At 39.7% G+C, this 24,253-nt stretch overlaps 1 protein-coding gene across 1 annotated transcript in view; it reads right to left on the minus strand.

Moving 5' to 3' along the window:
- Nucleotides 1–24,253, minus strand: part of LOC138665353 (sarcoplasmic/endoplasmic reticulum calcium ATPase 3) — a 332,774-nt gene that overhangs the window by 68,101 nt on the left and 240,420 nt on the right. The window contains exons 9-15 of the mRNA XM_069752757.1: nucleotides 14,910–14,998; nucleotides 14,233–14,335; nucleotides 13,999–14,130; nucleotides 12,939–13,064; nucleotides 5,923–6,141; nucleotides 5,509–5,844; nucleotides 5,199–5,419 (exon numbers count right to left, since the gene is read on the minus strand). Of these exons, the coding sequence (XP_069608858.1) occupies nucleotides 5,199–5,419; nucleotides 5,509–5,844; nucleotides 5,923–6,141; nucleotides 12,939–13,064; nucleotides 13,999–14,130; nucleotides 14,233–14,335; nucleotides 14,910–14,998 (1,226 nt within the window). The remainder of the gene's footprint in view (nucleotides 1–5,198; nucleotides 5,420–5,508; nucleotides 5,845–5,922; nucleotides 6,142–12,938; nucleotides 13,065–13,998; nucleotides 14,131–14,232; nucleotides 14,336–14,909; nucleotides 14,999–24,253) is intronic.

Consider the following 24,253-nt stretch of genomic DNA (forward strand, 5'->3'; position numbering starts at 1 on the left):
ATTGAGGTTGTGTTGCAGCCAATGGCAAGGAGAACATTTCACAGGTAGAGGGAAGAAAGGATTCAATGATATGTCAACAAATTATTGATGCAAACATAACACCAAAAAAGTTGAAAAAAGGATGTCTTCTACAAATAAATAATGATCCTAAACACACATCAAAATCCACAATAGACTACCTCAAAAAGCTCAAGCTAAAGATTTTACATTGGCCCTCACAGTCCCCTCATCTGATCATCGAAAATCTGTGGCTAGACCTCAAAATGCAAGATGACCCAGGAATCTCACAGAACTGGAAGAATTTACCGTACCCCTTAAACAAGAATTAAAAGACCCTTGGCTTTCTACAAAAAGCGTTTTGCAAGCTGTGATACTTGCAAAAGGGGGTGCTACTAGGTACTAACCATGCAGGGTGCCCAAACTTTTGCATCAGCCCATTTTCCTTTTTGTAATTGTTAAAATATAAAAGATGACATTTATTTTTTTGCCTAAAATACAAAAGAAAATGTGTCTAACTGTAGGCCTTTTAGAGAACATTTCATCGTCAACTTGCTTAACTGATGACAATAACAAAGTTTGAGCAGGGGTGCCCAACCTTTTACATGCCACTGTAAATACATAAATAATATATATACATACATAATAAATAGAGATAGATACATATCTATCCTAGGGTGACAATGCGTTCTATGGAAAAAAAAATCGTTTTATTCAAAGTCTCACTCCCTGTTACACAACGATCTTAAAGGGACTCTGTCACCTGAATTTGGCGGGACTGGTTTTGGGTCATATGGGCGGAGTTTTCGGGTGTTTGAGTCACCCTTTCCTTACCCGCTGGCTGCATGCTGGCTGCAATATTGGATTGAAGTTCATTCTCTGTCCTCCATAGTACATGCCTGTGCAAGGCAAGATTGCCTTGTGCAGGCGTGTACTATGGAGGACAGAGAATGAACTTCAATCCAATATTGCAGCCAGCATGCAGCCAGCGGGTAAGGAAAGGGTGAATCAAACACCCGAAAACTCCGCCCATATGACCCAAAACCAGTCCCGCCAAATTCAGGTGACAGGTTCCCTTTAAAAGAAATAAAGGATTTGATACAGTGTTATCCAGTTGAAAAAATATTGCTCTCAGTAGGACAAATAAGATCATCTTGTAGTCATGATACCCTTTAATTGGTAACAAAAATAAAACATTTTCCAACTTATTTTCAGACTTATTATAGGTCTCTTCCTCACAGTATAACAAAGTTTCTGGAGAACCCTCCCCCTCCAAAAAACCCCCAAAAAAACACCAAACAGAGGTGTGGCATAATAAATAGACATTTAAATAAGCATACAGCTCAGAGAATGAATCCTTAATTGGATTAGATAAATGGTGTGAAAGCTTTATAGTCCCAATATCCAAGTAAGGCTACTTTCACACTAGCGTCGTGTGACGGACGTCGCAATGCGTCGTTTTTTCTCCATAGACTTGCATTAGCAACGCATTGCAACGTATTACCACACGTTGCATCCGTCGTGCGACGGATGCATCGTGTTTTTGGCGGCCGCGAGAAAAAAAACATTCAATGTAACGTTTTTTGTGTGCGTCGGGTCCGCTATTTTTACCGCGCATGCGCGGCCGAAACTCTGCCCCCTCCTCCCTGGAACTCACAATGGGCAGCGGATGTGTTGTAAAACTGCATCCGCTGCCCACGTTGTGCTAATCAATCACACTGTCCGTCGGTACGTCGGGCCGACGGTTTGCGATGGCCTGTACCGACGGACTAGTGTGAAAGTAGCCTAAGATAAGAGACCTGGTGTCCTCACTGTCTCTGGAGCAGATTCCCCAGATTCTGTAGTGAGTCATAAACCCTCCTGACAGATTTCGTCCTGTGTGGAGGGAATCAGACTGTAATAAGTTTGTATTCCCAAACCTTCAATGTTTTGTTTTTTAAAGTTACCTTTTAATATGACAACTTTCATATTGTTTATGTTGTGTCCTGGACCACAGAAATGTTTGGCCACCAGTAATTTTTTTTTTATATCTGTAATCGTATGATGATACCTCAAATCTTGGCTCTCAGTTTCTGTCCCGTTTCGCCCACATAGAGTCCCCCAATAGGACATGTGGTGCACAGAATTAAGTACACCACATTGGAACAAGAAAATGTGAATGTCCTGTGAATCTTATAGTCCTGCTGCGTGTTGGGAATCTGTATTCTGTATGTCTTTGGCCTCTACATGAGTACAGGTTTTGCATCTCCTCACATTGCAAGGATAAGTTTCTCTTGGTGTATTCGAGGGCATTGAATTTTGGATTATGAGGTTTCTTAAATTAAATTTCTGAGGAAGAGACCTATAAGAAATCTCAAAAGCTTGCTTTGCAACAGCATTTATTTCATTTTAGTTAACCATGAAAAGGTAGCATAAGTACAAGATTATCTTGTTTTTCCCACCAACTTGGCAGCTGTAGCCCCTCCCTCAGTCATAAGGCGAAGGAGAAACTGGACAGCCGAACACTCAGGGATTCGCTCATCCCTAGCAGTGACGCATCAAACTTTAATGAAATTTGGTTTCAAGTTTGCCATTTAGGCCTCCCACAGGTTTAATCACGGTTGTCTGAAAAAAATGGCGTCTTCAAATTACAGCGTTAGATGAATGTGGTTACTAGGAGGGACATCAGGCAGTATTACTGGTTCTAAGCTGCCGTCAAATCAGCAGGTGTTGGCCAGGTTTTAATTTCCAAAGCTTACTTCGATAGCAGTGGTCCACTGATTGTACACTGGGACAGGAAAAGGTTTCCAAGCCAGACCCCAATAAAACTGCTGAGCAACTGGCAGTACTAGTGTCCGGAGGAGGAACTGAAGTTCTTGTGGATCCCAGATATACCTAACAGCACAGGAGCAGCACAAGCTAAGGCTGTATTCGAGGTTCAGCAGGATTGGCAGCTCTTCGATAAAGTGAAGTTCATGTCATTTGACACGACCAGTAGTAACACTGGAACAAAAGCTGGTGCATGCGTCTTCTTGCATCAGAAGCTATTTATTGCAAGCGTGTTTGATAAATTGTGGCCAGCATCAACAGGTCCAAATATAAAGTTGTTCGAGAGATTTTCGGCTACCTGGAATCAACTGGATAAAACAGTTTTCAGCTGGAATGGAAGATGACAGTTTCAACTTAGCTAGGTCCACTTAAGGGGTGTCTATTTGAATTTTGCACAAACCAGCTTGCACAATGCCATCCAAGAGATGATTTCAAGGAATTGATAAACACTGGCACTCCTATTCCTTGGTTCATCGGCAAACCCAGATGTCCACATCAATACTCCAAGCGCCTACCATCGGGCCCAATGGATGGCTAAAGTGACACACGCTATGAAGATCTTCACGTTTCATCACCAATTTCAGTTAACTTTGACAGAGTTAGAAAATCTCTGATAATTTGGCACTTTTACTGTCCATTTATACTTGAAGGCTTAGTACCTTTTTCAGATCCCAGCCACATCGCCTCAAAACGACTTGACATTACTGCAAGAACTCACAGCATACAAAGGAATCAATACGCCTGTTGTGGAGGCAGAAATAAAAACACCTGTGGAACCTCAGTGAGCTTATGGTGGGTCTGGATATTTTGGACAGTGAGGTTCCAGTCACAGAAAAGAATGAGAAGGAAGGCAACGATGTCTGCTCAACTCTTGTGCAGCTTGCCGAAGACCTTGTTTGTGTCACACTCACAAGCACCTTTATCACTTCATGTCGTCCAACAACAACAAAAAAGAAAAAAGTCAGCTGCACTTGAAAAACCAAAAGGTTCTTCATCAAGATCCTGGTCTTTAGCACACTAAAGCAAGTGACTTCGATGCATCCTCAAACGTTGTCAGATTGAAAATCGTGAATGACGCCGCTGAACGCTCCATTGCACTCATGAGTACATTCAATTAGTCACTGAGCACTCAAGAAGACCAGAAACAATTTATTCTCCAGTGTGTGGAGAAGCATCGCCATCACTATCCTGAACCACAAAGCGCGTTTTATTAAAAAAAAGTGAAACTGTGACACTACTGTAAAATTATACATTTACTTTGATGTAACCCATTTATTACAAATAATTGTTAGTTTTGTGTTGATTGAGCCACCATTAAACAAGGTTGCAATGTTACGAAATTATGTGTATGTTACAATCACACCAAAGAGAATTATTCCCAGGGATGAGACCTAAAAATTTGCACAAAAAAAAGTTTTGACCATCACCTCTATCGCAGATATATAATGAACATATTATAAGCGTGCACCGGTTATGTGCCTTTCATGTGGGGTTTATTGTACAGTTTTTTAAGAAGGTAATTGGAAAAAAAAACAACATGGAGACGTGAACTACGTCAGATTTGGTGAACTATGTCAGACCTGGGAATTTATTTGTTAATAAACTGGTGAATAAGGTAAAGTGTAGAGGAGTGTTTATTTCAATAAAGTACTTTTTGTGTGTTTTTCCTTTTTATTACTGTGTTAGTAATGGAAATGATGTGTCTATTAGACATCCCCCCCAACAACAGGGCTTGTTGTCAGCTGTATTTTCGAACACTTCACAACTGACATCAACCCCAAGCACAAGGCCAAAGCACCAGGAAGAGCCCAGGAGAAGCAACAGAATTTAAGCATTTAACGTGATGCTCAACGTCTAGGGCAGCAGTGGACAGGTATTTATAGGATTGGAAGAGCCCAATAACCATAGACCTTCCCAGCCTGATGATATCAGCTTTCAGCTTTACCTTTAGTGGTTACAAAAAAAAATAAAAAATTGAAGGGGAACCCACATTGTTTTCTTCATTTATTTAATAGCTGCATAGAAAGCAGTACATTAAGCTCCACATGCAAGGCACTGAAGGGTGCAATTTTTTATAATAGGTTTGGGGGGGGTTGCACAATTATATATCTGCTGGATATCTATCTATATCTAATAGCATTCATTGAGGTCTAAAAATGCTTGAAAAATGCAAGTGAAAAAAAAAACATGCAAAAATGCATCGAAAACACATGTATTGTACGCTGCATTTTTCCTGCCAAGAGATACAGAAATGGTGCAGAAATTTCTGCATCCAGATACTCAATGTGCGCACATATCCTTAATACATAAATACAGATTGAAACCAGAAATATCGGTAGAAAACCCTTCTGCATTATCTTGTGGACAAACGGAATATATCAGCAATATCTTACCAGACTACTTCACCAACATTAGAAGAGATAAGATAACGAATAAACTGCTTCATGTTATTATAAATTGCTCTCCCTTCTTCAACAGCAGACACTATGGTAGAGAAGTTGTCATCAGAGAGAACCATCTCTGCAGCTGATTTTGCGACTGCGGTGCCAGAGCCCATAGCAATGCCTATCTCAGCTTTTTTAAGAGCAGGAGCATCATTTACTCCATCACCAGTCTAACAAGACAAAGGAAATAAAAATATATCAATAGCAACATCTGACATTTTTAGTTCATTCTATAATGGTTTTCTGATGGATTTCTTACCATAGCAGTGATTTCATTAAAGGACTGCAAATATTCTACAATTTTGGACTTGTGTGCTGGTTCCACACGGGCGAAGCACCGAGCGTTGCGGCATGCATCCCGCTGTTTCTCTAATGGGAGGTCATCAAACTCCCGGCCAGTATAAGCCTTGTCTGCTATGTCCTCAGAGTTGGAGAAAATTCCAATTTTTCGGCAAATAGCCACTGCTGTGCCTTTGTTGTCCCCAGTTATCATTATCACTTTAATGCCAGCTTTTTTGCACATCTGAATTGAGGTAGTTACTTCTTTACGAGGCGGATCAAGCATGCCCACACACCCAACAAACGTCAAATTTGTCTAAGATGAAATACAACAGGCTTAGTACAATTAAACCATTAATACTTTTATTATACAAAGATATTCAGAAACTCTTACCTCGTAATTGATAAACTTGTTCGAATCATCTAATTGCATGTCTTCCATTTTTGGTGGCAGATCCCGTGTAGCCAGAGCAAGACAACGAAGTGTATCCATACCAGTACCCCAGTCTCGAATCTTGGACATGATTCTCTCTCTGGCAGATGGAGTCAAAGGAATCTTTGTAGAACCCACACGAACAAAATTACAGCGTTCTATTACACTTTCAGGAGCACCCTAAAATAAAAACTTTTTTTTTTAGCAAGATGTACAAAGAACAAATAAAAAAAAAACTAACCCAGTGTATTGAGGTTTTTTTTCATAATTTGTCTGATTTTTTTTTCATTAGAACTGATAATATATCCTATAAAAGTCTTTTTACTCTCAATCCTACAATCCTATTTAGCATTGAATTTCAAGTAGCTAAAGGAAAGTCTTGCAAGAAATGCACAGAAAGTCACAATCACCATATACTTATTTCTGCATAACCAAAGCAATACTTGCTGGATTACTAGATTTATAACAATTACTCTACAGAATAATCTAGTAGCAACCATGGATAAACTACAGTAGCAAACTGTACACTAGGTGGTAGTAGAATACCACTATACATGCCGTACAACACCACTCATTTTTAAAGCAAACAAAAGATACCCCCTTGCTACATTAAAATATGAGTAGTCGCTTGTATGGTTTTTTTTTTTACATTCTTGGGATGTACATTTAAGCTTCCTGTAATGGTTTTTATCAGAAAACCCCGTTTTGTAGATTCCAAAAGCTGTAGTACTTCGTTAAAGCTGGACCTGCAGTTCATGGGTGAAATGTTGCACTGCCCTGAGATGCACAATAACTTATCCTGTCTTTGCCTCATAGATTATTATCTTGTGTGAAAGACAACTTTACAAGAGCTGCTACACTCTGCCTAAAGGTACCTTCACACATAACGATATTGTTAACGATATCGTTGCATTTTGTGACGTAGCAACGATATCGTTAATGAAATCGTTATGTGTGACAGCGACCAACGATCAGGCCCCTGCTGGGAGATCGTTGGTCGCTGAGGAAAGTCCAGAACTTTATTTCGTCGCTGGATCTCCCGTGGACATCGCTGGATCGGCGTGTGTGACACCGATCCAGCGATGTCTTCACTGGTAACCATGGTAAACATCGGGTAACTAAGCGCAGGGCCGCGCTTAGTAACCCGATGTTTACCTTGGTTACCATCCTAAAAGTAAAAAAAACAAACAGTACATACTTACCTACCGCTGTCTGTCCCCGGCGCTGTGCTCTGCTCTCCTCCTGCACTGGCTGTGAGCGTCGGTCAGCCGGAAAGCAGAGCGGTGACGTCACCGCTTTGCTTTCCGGCCGCTGTGCTCACACAGACAGTACAGGAGGAGTGCAGAGAAGCAGAGCGCCGGGGACAGACAGCGGTAGGTAAGTATGTACTGTTTGTTTTTTTTACTTTTAGGATGGTAACCAGGGTAAACATCGGGTTACTAAGCGCGGCCCTGCGCTTAGTTACCCGATGTTTACCCTGGTTACCGGCATCGTTGGTCGCTGGAGAGCGGTCTGTGTGACAGCTCTCCAGCGACCAAACAGCGACGCTGCAGCGATCCGGATCGTTGTCGGTATCGCTGCAGCGTCGCTTAATGTGAAGGGGCCTTAAGGTCGGGGTCACACTTGTGAGTTCAATGTGAGAAACTCGCACGAGTCTCTCGCATCAAGTCCCGCACTGCCGCCGGCACTCGGGACCAGAGCGTGCGGCTGCATAGAAATACATTAAAATAATTTTTGTGGGAACAAAAAAGGATTTTTTATTTTCACGGCTCTGTGTTATAAACTGTAGTAAAACACTTGGGGGTTGAAATTTCTCACAACACATCTAGATAAGTTCCTTGGGGGGTCTAGTTTCCAATATGGGGTCACTTGTGGGGGGTTTCTACTGTTTAGGTACATCAGGGGCTCTGCAAATGCAACCTGACGCCTGCAGACCAATCCATCTAAGTTTGCATTCCAAACGGCGCTCCTTCCCTTCCGAGCCCTGCCGTGCGCCCAAACCGTGGTTCCCCCCCACATATGGGGTATCAGCGTACTCAGAACCAATTGGACAACAACTTTTGGGGTACAATTTGTCCTATTACCCTTGGGAAAATAAAAAATTGCGGGCAAAAAATCATTTTGTGGAAAAAAAAATATTTTTAATTTTCACGGCCCTACATTCTAAACTTTAGTGAAACAATTGGGGGTTCAAAGTGCTCACCACACATCTAGATTCGTTCCTTAGGGGGTCTACTTTCCAAAATGGTGTCACTTGTGGGGGGTTTCCACTGTTTAGGCACATCAGGGGCTCTCCAAACACGACATGGTGTCCGATCTCAATTCCAGACAATTTTGCATTGAAAAGTCAAACGGCGCTCCTTCTCTTTCGAGCTCTGCCATGTGCCCAAACACAGGGTATCAGCGTACTCAGGACAAATTGCACAACAACTTTTGTGGTCCAATTTGTCCTGTTACCCTTGGTAAAATAAAACAAATTGGATCGGAAGTAAAAATTTTGTGAAAAAAAGTTAAATGTTCAATTGTTTTTAAACATCCCAAAAATTCCTGTGAAGCACCTGAAGGGTTAATAAACATTTTGAATGTGGTTTTGAGTTCCTTGAGGGGTGCAGTTTTTAGAATGGTGTCACTTTTGGGCATTTTCTGTCATATAAACCCCTCAAAGTTACTTCAAGTGTGAGGTGGTTCCTAAAAAAAAAAAAAAATGGTTTTGCAAATTTTGTTGTAAAAATGAGAAATCGCTGGTCAACTTTTAACCCTTATAACTTCCTAACAAAAAAAATTAGGTTTCCAAAATTGTGCTGATGTAAAGTAGACATGTGGGAAATGTTATTTATTAACTATTTTGTATGATATGACTCTCTAATTTAAGGGCATAAAAACTAAAAGTTTAAAAATTGCAAAATTTTCAAAATTTTTGCCAAATTTCCATTTTTCACAAATAAACGCAAGTCAAATCGATGAAATTTTACCACTATCATAAAGTACAATATGTCACGAGAAAACAGTCTCAGAAACACCAGGATCCGTTGAAGCGTTTCAGAGTTATGACCTCAAAGTGACAGTGGTCAGAATTGAAAAAAATGGCCTGGTCAGGAAGTCGAAAACAGGCTTCAGGGTGAAGGGGTTAATCTGTATTTTCAGTTAATAATATGCTTGTGGTGCGGGGCGGCCTATGGGGGGGTCTTCATGTGGTGCTCTTCTTAGGTATTCATCTATATCTCTACATCTCCAAGACTTCTCCCTCTCTGCGCCAATGCTCTGGAATGCTATACCCCAAGAAATTAGGACCATTCACAATTTGCATAATTTTAGGCGCGCCCTCAAAACATTTGTTCAGAGCGGCCTATCACGTTCCCTAATAAAAGTCATTTTATGTGTAAGGGCGCGTGTGTAGCCCAATTCAATATCTCTATCTATCCCCCACCCCCTGAAGATGGCTGGGCCATCATTGTAAATACATCATCATCTATATATACATCTATCTATCTATATATACATACACATACATACATATATAATGTAAGAGGCATCGTGATTACTCGCTAATCCCACCCCCTACACAGTAGCTCTGCCTCCCACCCAATCACCACCCATAATACCGCCCCCCACCCCATCACCACCCATAATCCCGCCCCCCACCCCATCACCACCCATAATCCCGCCCCCACCCCATCACCACCCATAATCCCGCCCCCACCCCATCACCACCCATAATCCCGCCCCCACCCCATCACCACCCATAATCCTACCCCCCCCACGTTCCCACACAATCTCGCACCCCCACCACATCACACTTGCTAATTCCGCCCCCTGCACAGTAGCTCCGCCGCACCACATATAATACCCCCCCACCCCATCACCACCCATAATCCCGCCCCCCACCCCATCACCAGACATAATCCTGCTCCCACCCCATCACCACCCATAATCCCGCAATCCACCCCATCACCACCCATAATCCCGCCCTCCACCCCATCAGCACCCATAAATCCCGCCCTCCCACCCCATCACCACCCATAATACCGCCCCCCACCCCATCACCCCCCATAATCCTGTCCCCCACCCCATCACCACCCATAATCCCGCCCCCCACCACATTACCACAGATAATCCTGCCCCCACCACGTTACCACACAATCTCGCACGCCCACATCACACTTGCTAATTCCAGCCCCTGCACAGTAGCTCCGCCCCACACATAATCCCACCCCATCACCACACAATCCCGCCCCCCACCCCATCACCACACATAATCCCGCCCCCCACCCCATCATCAACCAAAATCCCGCCACCCCACCCCATCACCACCCATAATCCCACCCCATCACCACCCATAATCTCGCCCCCACCACATTACAACACATAATCCCGCCCCCCACCACAATACAACACATAATCCTAATAATTGTACCTGGTAGAAGTCAAGAAAAGATATTTGAAAATCACTATACATTTAATTGTATTTACAGAGAAATTTTAACTTAATTTATGTTTCGTTATGAAATTTGTTTAGATGCTGGAATGAATAAAAAACGCACATCTTACTGAATCCAGTTTGTTTTTGATTTTGCATTGTGAATAAAATGCATTAGTATTATTCAGATTTTTAATGATTATTATTGTTATTAACTTCATTTTAAGTTAATTTACCACCTGCGTAAGCGCTATTGAATGTTGTCATTATTTACTTTAGTTAAATCACCAGCAGCGTTAATTAGATAGCAATCAGCGTGCCGAGCGTTAGCTGGCTGGAAACAGCTAGTTGTAAATAAGCTCCTGTACTTTGTATCTCCCTCACCTCATTGTAAGATTGTAAGCTCTCACGAGCAGGGTTGTCTTATCGTGCTTTAATTATTGTATTGTTAACGTTGTTACTTATGACTTGTGTTTGAAACTGTTAAACTGTAAAGCGCTGTGGAATATGTTGGCGCTATATAAATAAAGATTATGGTTATTATTATCATCATCTATATGGCTTATGACAGGTCACTGCCCACTATTTTACATAGTGCATAGAATTTGGTTTGAAAAACAAACAAACAACAAAAAAAACATTCATCAGGCAGGCACCGATGCTGTAGCATCTATTGCAGTCCAATAGCAGCAATTGTCGCCATTTTGCCACAGTAAAAAAAAAATTAGGCTCCATTAAGATGCACTGGTGGCGTCTGAGCAGTAGCATCATTCTGATAGATGCTACTGCGCAGGCACCGCTATTTTGATGGAGCCTAATTTTGTTTTTCTCTAGCAAAATAGCGCTGGCATCTGTTCAGTAGCATCTATCGGAACAAGCAAGTTCCGCTGCTGCACAGGTTTGTCCGCCAGTGCCATTCTCATTAAGATACATTTTTTTCCTCAACAAAATTATATGTCTAAAATGCTACAGTGCAGGCGCCGCCAGCACCTGCCTGATGAATGTGATTTTTTTTTTCAATCCATATTCTATGCAGTATGTAAAATAGGGGGCAGTCACTGAAGGGTCAGTGACCTGTCATAAGCCATGAAAGTGCGGCTACTGGAGGGAATTCCTACCAGGAACGTCCGGCTTTCAGTCATAGATCCGTACAGAAGTGGTTTCACTTGCTTCGCTATAAGCCCACCCCAGTATTTTGATTGACAGCCCTTCTAGAGTGTATTTGTGCTATCAAATTGCCCCGGCGTGCTTCTAGCCACTACACACTGTGTACAGAGAGAGGACTTAAACTCCTCCAGCACACCTCTATAACTGAAACCCGCAACTCAGGAAGAATAAGGTTCATTTCCTCCCAATAGCCATGCTTTCAATAAGATGACTGGACAACATTGGCACGTTACTGACCTGCAAATTTCCTCTATATCTTCAGGTTAATAGCATCTGAGGACATTACAGGTTCCCTTTGACCATGCTACCCTCAGAAAGCCATGACTTTTTAGCTTTTCCATTTACTTACTATGATAAGGGTTTTGTTTTTTGTATTAAGCCATTTTACCATATATTACTACATTTGCAAAGAAATATATCTTCGTGTTTAACGTCTATAAATTTGGAAAGGAGAAAAGACAAAAGGTACAAACCTGATTTGGGGATTTAAAATTGTATTCATATGGCATTGGGTAGGACTAAAGTATAAATTCTGTACATATTTCCATTAAAAAGAGTGTGCTGTCTTACTGTATTATTTAACATTAACATGTTCCACTAGTAAACTTTTACATAATGATTTTAAAGGGTTTAGGGAGTGAGGTCAAACTTACTGATGGATTCCCTTTCGGCTTTAATAGCTGCATTACAACACCTTGTTTCAAAAGCATTCTTGCCAGTCATGGCCTACAAGTCAACTATTTATGGTAGTTATGGTATGCCAACAAAATTTAATCAGCGTCCTACCATTACTTACTAACATCACACTATGGGGCTGCTGAAGTTAGCACTGACTGCAGCACCTAAGGGATAAATGGCCGAAATTGGAGTTATCATAAGCATCCACTTGCAGGCAGTGGTATGGGCACAACTTTTATGCTGGTGTCATCATCATGCTTTACATTTATCTTGATGGTTCTGAACAGCCTGCGTGCCACCAATGTGTACAGATGCCGTAAAAATACAGCAAAATCCTCATTAATAGGTAGGTGTTATATTTCATTTCATCATGGAAACCCCTTTGATATAAGAGCTATTGCAGTGATCAGATGATTGTTTTCTGTGGTCCTACTTCTAGAAGCCTCCAAAAAAAAAATTAGATTTTGCCAAGGCGGTCAGCTGCTTATTTCAACTGTAATTATTTAGGTTAATAATTGTGCATGTACTATAGCAGAGTAATAGTCACTGCCAGTTAGTAGCTTTCAGCACAAGCTCATAGAGAAGGGCCCTGAGCAGGGATTACCCTGTATGAGGTCCATAAGCTTTAATGGGACAACTATTCCATATAACATAGCATCCACATTTCTCAAAAATCTGTACACAAATTGCAATATAACAATCTTACTTACATTACCTTTATAAACATCTTGCTTCCAGACGCTGCACCACTGGAATTAACAGGCGTGCAATAAACTGACATGGATTTGCGATCACGAGAGAACTCCAAAGTACAGTCCTTCTTCATAAGTTTCTTTATAACCTGTTAGACATGAAAGAGTGATTCTTCTAAACACCTTATTCACCTTCTTAGTTTATCCACAATTAATCCATGGAACTGTTGTAATGAACTGTTTATGGTGTAAATAAAGTTTACACATCAATTACATTGCGTCATCTTTTAATAATCTAGAACTGAAAGTAGGAGTATAATTCAAGATGGACTCTTACTAATTGGCCTTATAGAGACCCCAAGCTGACATTAGGAATCTTTTAGGAAAAGCACTACTGTTTGGAAAATAGTATGCTAGTTCCTGTTTATAAAAGCAGGAAAGTATACAATTCCAGGACCTCCAAGACCACCTTCACATGTTGTTGCAACACATAAGTGGCTCCATCGAGGCTTCCAGCTGAAGTCTTTAAAGGGGTTGTTTCAGCCTAAGGGTACATGTCAGCAGTCACTCCAAGACTGGTGAATCCTCAGTGTGCCCACTGTACGTACGCTATAAAGACTCTCCAGTTCCAATTTTGGAGGCAGGCACAAAAGCGTGGTATATTAATGCTTTTGTGGCCATCCCAAAAAGACAGACAACTGAAACAGGTCAGAAAGACCAGAAAGTGACTGTCTGCTTCATTAAAGTCAAAGGCCATGATAGCGGTTCTGCCCGAATCCAGTTTTTCTGGTCTTTAGACAGAAGAACCGACATAGCCACTGATGTGTCAAAAAAATACAACGCAATGCGAACCTAACCTTACACTGACTGAACATGTGAACAATTATATTCAACAGAATAGCAACAATATACTATGACATAGGCCCTGATTGCTGGAATTTGGCTTTCACTGACTAATCTTGAAAGAGGTTATTAGGACATCCAGGATATATTAGTAAACCATTGAATATGTAATGCAATAACATCCAAGCACAGGTTCACATCTAGTTCGAAAGACCGGTTTACATATTTAAGCATACTCACAGAATTGCAGGCATTTGCTCGTTCCACCTTCGAAAGCTTCGCTAAATCCGTGTTAAATACATTCATTTTTTCCACCAGACAAGTCAATGCGGTCTCTGTTGCTTCTCCCACCTTTTCATATATTCCCTTGGACTACAAAATGAATGTGTTGTCAATAAATCAGTACCTTACTACAATTAAATTATAGACATTTCAGAAGATGACGATTTTTTTAAATAATATCTTTGTACTTACCTCATTAAAATCCAAAGAGGAGTCATTACAGAGAGCACAGATTGTAGCCAGTTCCACCAAACCATCATAATCTCCACACTGCACAGGATTATCATCCTTCAAGCTGTTCCAACAAAATAAAAGCATTCAAATAAGCTTAAATATGTTGTCTGGGTGAAAAAAGGTTCCCAAGGAACTTGAAGGTGTAAAACAAATACCTACTGGGATCCACTTGGATTCAACGTAGGTCACTCTGTGATCTGCGCCTACACAAGAATAAGAGCTGACACTGTTCCACCAGCAGCAGGACCGCTGCAGTTAGTGTTTGACTTTAACAGCGCGTAATCAGAAAAACATTGGCCGATTCTCTGCTTAAGGCACTTAAGTCATTTCTGAAGACTTTATTTACTCCAGTAGCGCAGCCCTCCTCTGTGTTTATCCAACTGGAGGCTAGGCTTAGCAATTAAGGAATGCCAGTCAAAATTCAAAACGCCACTTGAAAAATTAAGTCACAAATGAATATATGATGTAAAAGAAATACCAGAAAAATGCTTTATTTTGTGAAATTTAGGCTTGTCCAACAAAGTTACGATATCCATATGAAGACCATTCCAAGTAGCTTTTAAAAAAAACAATACATTTATAATGTATTTTTATCAGGACGACAGAAAGGCTGAATGTTTGACAAATATACTTACACTTGCCCCTCTGGAGCATAAGTAGATCCAGTAATACTGAACTCATGAAGACTGCAGCTCATTCCTTCAATCCTCTCAACTACAAACATCTTTAAAAGAAGGAAAATAAAATGCTCAGAACACATTATTTGGCCTCATGTACACTCTTCGTTACAATTCAAAGATGTACAAACAAGGTAGTACAACTCACAAAAGCAGCTGAATCACTGGCACTGAACCTCTCATTTTCTGCTTTTTGTTCCACATAATTACTCTGGGATCGTTAAAACGGATTTTACTTCAAGAATCTCCAGAACACAACAAATTAAGTGCAATTTAACCTTGGCACACAGACCTGTCATCTTAAAAAGGGTTATCTGGGACTTGTAATATTTTTGCATATGGGGAGAAGATCTGTTTGATTTCTATGTGGTTCGCCAAGTGGTATCCCTGGTTCTTAGTTCAAGGAATCTTAACATTTTTTAAACTTGGCTGACTCCAGGCAAAAATTAAAACTAGGTCTCTATTAATGGTACTTTGATAGGTAAGGTACAGAAGTCAATAACATTCCATTATTTCTTCTCTTTCTACTTTTTTCTTTGGATCGTTATCTACGGTTACAATTTGATAGGTCTTCTGGAAAACAAATGATGAAATGCTACTATTGCACCCATACCATTATTCTGAATATGTATTGGGCTTGGAGGCCTTCCCTCCAGCCTTATGCTAATTGCAAGACTTTGTGTATTGGTTATATATGCTGTCTTGTCAGAGCCGCTATTGTTCTTTGTTAACAGCAGTTCAGAGATACAGTGGTTCCTCAATATATAATATTGATTTCTTCCACAATGACTATTTTAAAGTTACATTTTTTAATTTACAACAAAAAATAAATAATTTTCCCCGAGTTATCCAAAATGTTATTCCAAAGTAAGATTAAAATAAAAATAGACAATAGACATTAAAGCGTATTATTACAAAATTAAAGTGGAATTTTGCTACTGGACGCTGTAAATTGCATTTAATGTACAATAAAGGACAAAAGCTTTTTAAAGGTCCTATACAGTACACACAATGTACCAGGAAAATAAAATGGATCTGCGGACACCAGGCATCCGAAAGAAAAGCTCCTCCTGGCACAGGTAAAGAGCAGTACAACAATAAAGGTAATATTGTACTGTAATAGAGACAGGTACTGTTAGTTGACAATTGCATGCACGACAATAATCCATGTTCTAGTCAGTACGGGCATTTCACAGCAAGATCTTCCAGCCAATTTCATGAATTTGGACTGTGTGGCATTGTATTTTCAATTTGGTTTCAAGTATCTCAGTAAAAGTAAAGACCACTGCATGTTCAATAGATATTATAAAGCCATACATTTTGTCATGGAAGTCAACAAGTCATCTCTTCCAGACATGTTACATACATAACATGTGCAGAGAACTGCAGACAGGCGGAGGAGGTGAGCTGTAACCATCACCTTCTGTCACTGCTGTGACCCTGTGATCTCTGCCTCTTGCATTCTAATAGCAGGATACCTTACATTGCTTTCTTATCTGTAATAAGACGACTAGCGGAAAATTAACGCTATACTATAATATTCACAGACCAGAAAGAAAATACATATCTGGATAGTTTAAAATTAGAAAAAGTTCACAAAATGTATTGAGTATGTTTTCAATTAATAAGTTTAAAGAAAGAAAAAAACAAACAAGTAATTTTCTGTCAATACACTGGCATGTAAAAGATATCTCTCCCTCTATACAGTTGTGCTCAAAAGTTTACATACCCTGGCAGAATTTTTGCCTTCTTGGCCTTTTTCCCCCAGAGACTATGAATGATAACACCAAAACTTTTTCTCCACTCATGGTTAGTGGTTGGATGAAGCCATTTATTTTCAAACTACTGTGTTTTCTTTTTTAAAATCAGAATGACAGCCTAAAAACATCCAAATGACCCTGATCAAAAGTTCACATACCCCATTTCTTAATACAGTGTATTTCCATCTTGAAGTCTTTTGTGGTAGTTGTAGATGAGGTTCTTTATTTTCTCAGGTGATAAAGCTGCCCACTCATCTTGGCAAAAAGCCTCCAGTTCCTGTAAATTTGTCGGCTGTCTAGCATCAGCTGCACGCTTGAGATCTCCCCAGAGTGGCTCAATGATGTTAAGGTCAAGAGACTGAGATGGCCACTCCAGAACTTTCACTTTGTTCTGCTGTAGAACAATGACAGGTCGACTTGGCCTTGTGTTTTGGATCGTTGTCATGTTGGAACATCCAATTACGTCCCATGCGCAGCTTCCGGGCTGATGAGTGCAAATTTACCTCCAGTATTTGCTAATAACGTGATGCATTCATCTTTGCTTCAGCTTTGACCAGGTTTCCTGTGCCTTTGCAGCTCACACAACCCCAAAACATCAGCGATCTACCTCCATGCTTTACATTAGGAGTGGTGTTCCTTTCATCATAGGCCTTGTTGACCTCTCTCAAAATGTTACATTTATGGTTGTGCCCTAAAAGTTCAATCTCATCACTCCAAATTAACTTGTTCTAGAAGTTTTGAGGCTTGTCTCTGTGCTGTTTTGTGCATTGTAGGCAAGATACTTTGTGGAATTTATGCAGTAATGGTTTTCTTCTGGCGACTCAACCATGCAGCCATTTTTCTTCAAGTGCCTCCTTATTGTGCATCTTGAAACAGCCACACCGCTAGTTTTTCAGAGTCCAGTATTTCAGCTGATGTTATTTGTGGGTTTATCTTGGCATTCCGAACAATTTTCCTGGCAGTTGTGGACAAAATTTTTGTTGGTCTACCTGACTGTCCTTTTGTTTTTACAGAGCCCCTGATTTTCCATTTGTTAATTGCAGTTTGAACGCTGCTGACTGGCATGATCAATTTCTTGGATATCTTTTTGTATCCCTTTGCCGTTTTATACAGTTCAACTACCCTTTCCCGTAGATCTGTTGACAATTCTTTTGCTTTCCCAATGACTCACAATCCAGAAACATCAGTGGCTGGATGAAAGAATCTGTCTGGATCCCAGAAACTCACTCAGCTTTAATGCACACACACTGATTACAAGCAAACAGGTCACAGGTGAGGACGTTACCTTTAGTAGCCATTCAAACCCATTTGTGTCAATTTCTGTGCATGTTATGAGGCCAAAATCACCAGGGTATGTAAAATTTTGTTCAGAGTCATTTGGATGTTTTGGGTTGTCATTATGATTTAAAAAGAGAAAACACAGTAGTTTGACAATAAATGGCTTCACCCAACCACTAACCATGAGTGGAGAAAAAGTTTTGGTGCTATCATTCATATTCTCTGAAAAAAAGGGCAAGAAAGTAAAAATTCTGCCAGGGTATGTAAACTATTGAGTACAACTGTGTGTGCGTATAATATATTATATATACAGTACAGACCAAAAGTTTGATATATTATATATACAGTACAGACCAAAAGTTTGGACACACCTCATTTATAGATTTTTTGATATATATTATATATATATATATATATATATATATATATATATATATATATATATATATATATATACACAAATACATATACATACATTATGTATGTGTGCAATAGATAGATAGATAGATATAGAGAGAGAGTTGTCTCTTGCATGCACTGCTATTTTGAGGTCTAGCCACAGATTTACAATGATGTTCAGGTCAGGGGACTGCTAGGTACATTGTAAAACCTTCAGCTTGTGATTTTTTAGGTAGTCTATTGTGGATTCTAAAGTGTGTTATGATTATTATCTATTTGTAGAAGCCTTCATCTTTTCAACGTCAGCTTTTTTTCAAATTGTGTTAAGTTTGCATCAAGAATTTGTCAAAATTTCATTAAATCCATTCTTTCCTCTACCCGTAAAATGTTCCCCTTGCCATTGGCTGCAACACAACCCAAAGCATGAATGATCCACCCCCATGCTTAATGGTTGGTGAGATGTTCTTTGATGCCCTTTATCTCCACACATACCTTTGATCATTGTGGCCAAAGAGTAATATTTTAATCTCATCGGTTCACAGGACTTGTTTCCAAAATGCATCAGGCTTGTTTAGATGTTCTTTTGTATACTTCTGACACTGACATTTATGGTGAGGATACAGGAGAGGTTTTCTTCTGATGACTCTTCCATGAAGGCCATATTTGTACAGGGGTCTCTTATCAGTAGTACAATGTACCACAACTCCATAGTCCGCTATATCTTTCTGAATGTCTTTTATAGTCAAGCGGGGATTCTGATTGGCCTCTCTAGCAATCCTATGAGCTCTCACTGAAATTTTGCTTAATCTTCCAGACTTTATGTTGACCTCCACTGTTCCTCTTAACTACCATTTCTTAATTACATTTCAAACTGAGGAAAGGGCAACTTAAAAACGTTTTGCCATCTTCTGATAGCCTTCTCCTGCTTTGTGGGCCTCCTCCATTTTCATTTTCAGAGTGCTCTGCAGCTACTCAGAAAAATCATTGCTGCTGTTTTTTGGCACAAGGTTAAAGCTGGGAAATTTTCACCATCTGGCCTTTCCCAACGATGATTGTGAACAAGCCATAATCCTAACCGGCTACTTAACCCCTTACCGGCATCGGACGTACTATACCGTCCGATGCCGGCTCCCCTGCTTTGATGCAGGGCTCCGCGGTGAGCCCGCACCAAAGCCGGGACATGTCAGCTGTTTTGAACAGCTGACATGTGCCCGTAATAGGCGCGGGCAGAATCGCGATCTGCCCGCACCTATTAACTAGTTAAATGCCGCTGTCAAACGCAGACAGCGGCATTTAACTACCGCTTCCGGCCGGGCGGCCGGAAATGACGTCATCGCCGACCCCCGTCACATGTCCGGGGGTCGGCGATGCGTCTCCATTGTAGCCATAGAGGTCCTTGAGACCTCTATGGTTACTGATTGCCCCTCGCTGTGAGCGCCACCCTGTGGTCGGCGCTCACAGCACACGTGCAATTCTGCTACATAGCAGCGATCAGCAGATCGCTGCTATGTAGCAGAGCCGATCGTGCTGTGCCTGCTTCTAGCCTCCCATGGAGGCTATTGAGGCATGGCAAAAGTTAAAAAAAAAAGTTTAAAAAAATGTGAAAAAAATAAAAAAAACATAAAAGTTTAAATCACCCCCCTTTCGCCCCAATCAAAATAAATCAATAAAAAAAATATCAAATCTACGCATATTTGGTATCGCCGCGCTCAGAATTGCCCGATCTATCAAATAAAAAAAAGTATTAACCTGATCGCTAAACAGCGTAGCGGGAAAAAAACTCGAAACGCCAGAATTACGTTTTTTTGGTCGCATTAAAATGCAATAACGGGCGATCAAAAGAACGTATCTGCACCGAAATGCTATCATTAAAAACGTCATCTCGGCACGCAAAAAATAAGCCCTCAACCGACCCCAGATCACGAAAAATGGAGACGCTACGAGTATCGGAAAATGGCGCAATTTTTTTTTTTTTTTTTTTTTAGCAAAGTTTGGAATTTTTTTTCACCACTTAGATAAAAAATAACCTAGTCATGTTTGGTGTCTATGAACTCGTAATGACCTGGAGAATCATAATGGCAGGTCATTTTTAGCATTTAGTGAACCTAGCAAAAAAGCCAAACAAAAAACCAATGTGGGATTGCACTTTTTTTGCAATTTCACCGCACTTGGAATTTTTTTCCCCGTTTTCTAGTACACGACATGCTAAAACCAATGATGTCGTTCAAAAGTACAACTCGTCCCGCAAAAAAATAAGCTCTCACATGGCCAAATTGACGGAAAAATAAAAAAGTTATGGCTCTGGGAAGGAGGGGAGCGAAAAACGAACACGGAAAAACGAAAAATCCCCTGGTCATGAAGGGGTTAAGGTCTGAAACCTTGGTCAAAGTTATCTGAGCATACAAATCTCAAAGGGTGCCCAAAACAATTTTCCTTTTTCTAATTTTTGAAATATAAAAAAAATATATATATTTTAGGCAAAATATATATATATATATATATGTATATATATATATATATATATATATATAGTCAAAGAAAATGTGTCATATTTAACTGTAGTACTTTTAGAGATCCTTTAATCTTTAACTTGCTTAACAGCTCACAACAATAATTTTGACCACTGTACATTCCTTTTGAGGCTGTCCACACCTTGGTGTTCACTTTTTCATAGACATTCTAATGTCCTATATAAAGCCAACACCCTCCATCATTAGTGAAATGGACCAATTGAATTTTGTTAAGGATCCATAACAGCTTCATTAAGAAGGCAAGATGAAATCACAAGAAAAATTGTACAGAAGCAAAGTATTAAAGCCAACAATTCCTATATTATAATACAGCTAATTCAAAGGAACCATAATATTGTAACAGACAGGTACATTCAGATCTAAGTGCTACTGCCTGCTCTCTTAATGCATCAAAGCATTTAGTGGTTTGCTACTATACATGTATATACCTTAAATTTTGTGAAAAACAAAAACCATGTAATGTTTCTTTAAAGGCATTGTCGCAAATAATATCACTTCCCGATTGTCTTATTAGGGAACTTACAGTAGACAGAGAGGGACACCTCCTACTCAGCAGTCTGACGAGACATAATGAAGGAGCAATTAATGTCCTGGCAGACTTGAGCAGCCATTGAATTACAAAAATGGCCAATTATCTCCAACATTTCTTAACAAATACAGGTGATTCTCAGATGATATCAGAGTGCTGAAACCCACCAAACTAATATGGATGACCCAACAACCTGATATTGTAGGTCATCAATGTGTTAGTCATGGGTAACCTCAAACCTTTCACAAATCTATATTATATACACACACATATCATACAAACCAACATAAGCGACATAGTGTCAACATCAACAAAAATGTATATTAAGGTAGAGTATGTGGTTGCCAAATATTAAAAGTTATTTTTATGTAGGGCACTGGAAGGAGGCAAAAGGAATTCTTCATAAATGTTAAAAAGAAGTACAAATTAGACATTATCCTGCTGGAATTTATCTTGTAACCGATAACTAAGTTAATGAAAGTAAATAAAGAATAAATTAAGAGGCTTCCAGCCAAGAATAGATTATTCAGCCAGGAGCAGTTTAAAAGCATAAAAGTAGTCATACTCACCTTACCAATGGGTACTTTAGTTGCTGTGGAGATGACATCCCGACTCAGACATGTGCCTGCTCAGTCAATCACTGACTGGAGGGGTTTCGGACTACAGCCACTGATTGGGGGGTTGAGGGGTTACTTGGAAATATTGTGGCAGTAATGAGCACAATATTAACAGACCGGTAAAAGATAATATACACACAAATGGAGACCTAGCCTAGGGGATTGCACAGAGATGCCGATATAGTTCTTGGCCGGCTCATGAATGCAGGTTCTCTCTGCAACATTTCAGAGTAAAACTTACATGGCTCCAATAAAAATCAGTGGCTAGTTTATGCTGCCTGAAGTTTGAGAATCATGAATCCATCTAATGTCGGTTCCCTTTAGAGCACCGGACATGTTACCTATAAAAACTTTTAGACTTCACTATATACAGTGTTCAGATATAGTAACATTTGTGAAGTATAGCTATAGCAGTAAATCTATACATCGGCGCACACACAACACTTGGTCACCTTTTCCCCAGCATTTCTTGCCTTATTCCAGAGACTGATTAGAGAAAAGGAATGAAATAAATCATCTTATTGAATAAAGAATAGAGCTGCAATTAGTACAGACATGAAAGTTGCTCTATTGTCTGTATTCTACAGAGTTACTATTTAGAGGAAGGAAGTGGGGGGATTAAAGGTACAGGTTGCTTGGAGATGTGCTGAGAATGACTGTGAAAGTTAATGAATAAATCATGAAAACGAAGATGGCATGCAGTAAACAGGCTGACATTAATAGCAATGCATTCTGAAATATATTGCCTATGAACACAACAGCTTGGTTGCTATTCCAGATTGAAGAATAGAATAATTACTGTATGTTTGCCACTTTAGAGCACAGAGCAAGCCTGGCAACAGGAACAGGTTGATGTGAAACACTAATCCTTTGATGAAAAGTAGTGTAAGAGTTACACATGTATCACATGCCCAAACCAGACTTCCACAGCTTTTTGTTTATATGCCCTGGTGTTTCCAAGACTACGCTATTATCAATACCTTATAGGAAAATTGCAAAAGATTATAGATAGGTAGAGAGATAATATATATATATATATATATATATATATATATATATATATATATATATATATATATATATATATATATATATAATATATAGAGAGAGAGAGAGAGAGAGAGAGAGAGAGAGAGAGAGAAAGAAAAAAACAACAACAAGCACTCCTAATGTGAACACGTGCAAGCTGTAAGCTGCATCATATAGATAAAGAAGAACACAGCAGCACATGTACATGAATCTAGGCCATGTGAAAACACAGGCAAATGTTCAATATGAATTATACTTCTCAAAAATATTTTACATAAAAAAAAATTTCAAATTTTTTTTTTACATAAAACTTACAGTTATAGATAAAATGAAGATTCTTAGCGCATAAATTGGCCAATTCATGTGTGCCCATCAACCTCGGCAAGGTGATCTCCTTCTGATGGGTCCTACTCTACCATACATGCCACTTTTGGGCCACCAGCCTATAACTCTGGACAAAACATGTCACTCTGGGCTAAACCTACAATTTATGGGCAGGTAGAGTTGATTACCACCACCTGCAAGGTCAATGGGAGGAGTGCAAGATCAGTCGGGATGCAGCCGCATCAATACATCAAATAGAGAAAAAAAAAAGAACCAGCACTCCTAATGTGAACACGTACAAGCTGCATCATATAGATAAAGAAGAACACAGCAGCACATGTACATGAATCTAGGCCATGTGAAAACACAGACAAATATTCAATATGAACTATACTTCTCAAAAATATTTTACATAAAAAAATTCAAAAATTTTTTTTACATAAAACTTACAGTTATAGATAAAATGAATCCCCACTGATCATGCACTCCTCCCATTGACCTTGCAGGTGGTGGTAATCTACTCTACCTTCCCATAAATTGTAGGTTTAGCCCGAAGTGACATGTTTTGTCCAGAGTTGTAGGCTGGTGGCCCAGAAGTGGCATGAATGGTAGTGTAGGACCCATCAGAGGGAGATCACCTTGCCGTGGTTGATGGCCACACATCAATTGGCCAATTTATGCGCTAAGAATCTTCATTTTATCTATAACTAAGTTTTATGTAAAAAAAGGTTTTGAAAATGTTTTTATGTAAAATATTTTTGAGAAGTATAATTCATATTGAATATTTGTCTGTGTTTTCACATGGCCTAGATTCATGTACATGTGCTGCTGTGTT

Source organism: Ranitomeya imitator, chromosome 1 (assembly GCF_032444005.1).
Source record: "Ranitomeya imitator isolate aRanImi1 chromosome 1, aRanImi1.pri, whole genome shotgun sequence".
In the NCBI taxonomy this organism is placed as follows: domain Eukaryota; kingdom Metazoa; phylum Chordata; class Amphibia; order Anura; family Dendrobatidae; genus Ranitomeya; species Ranitomeya imitator.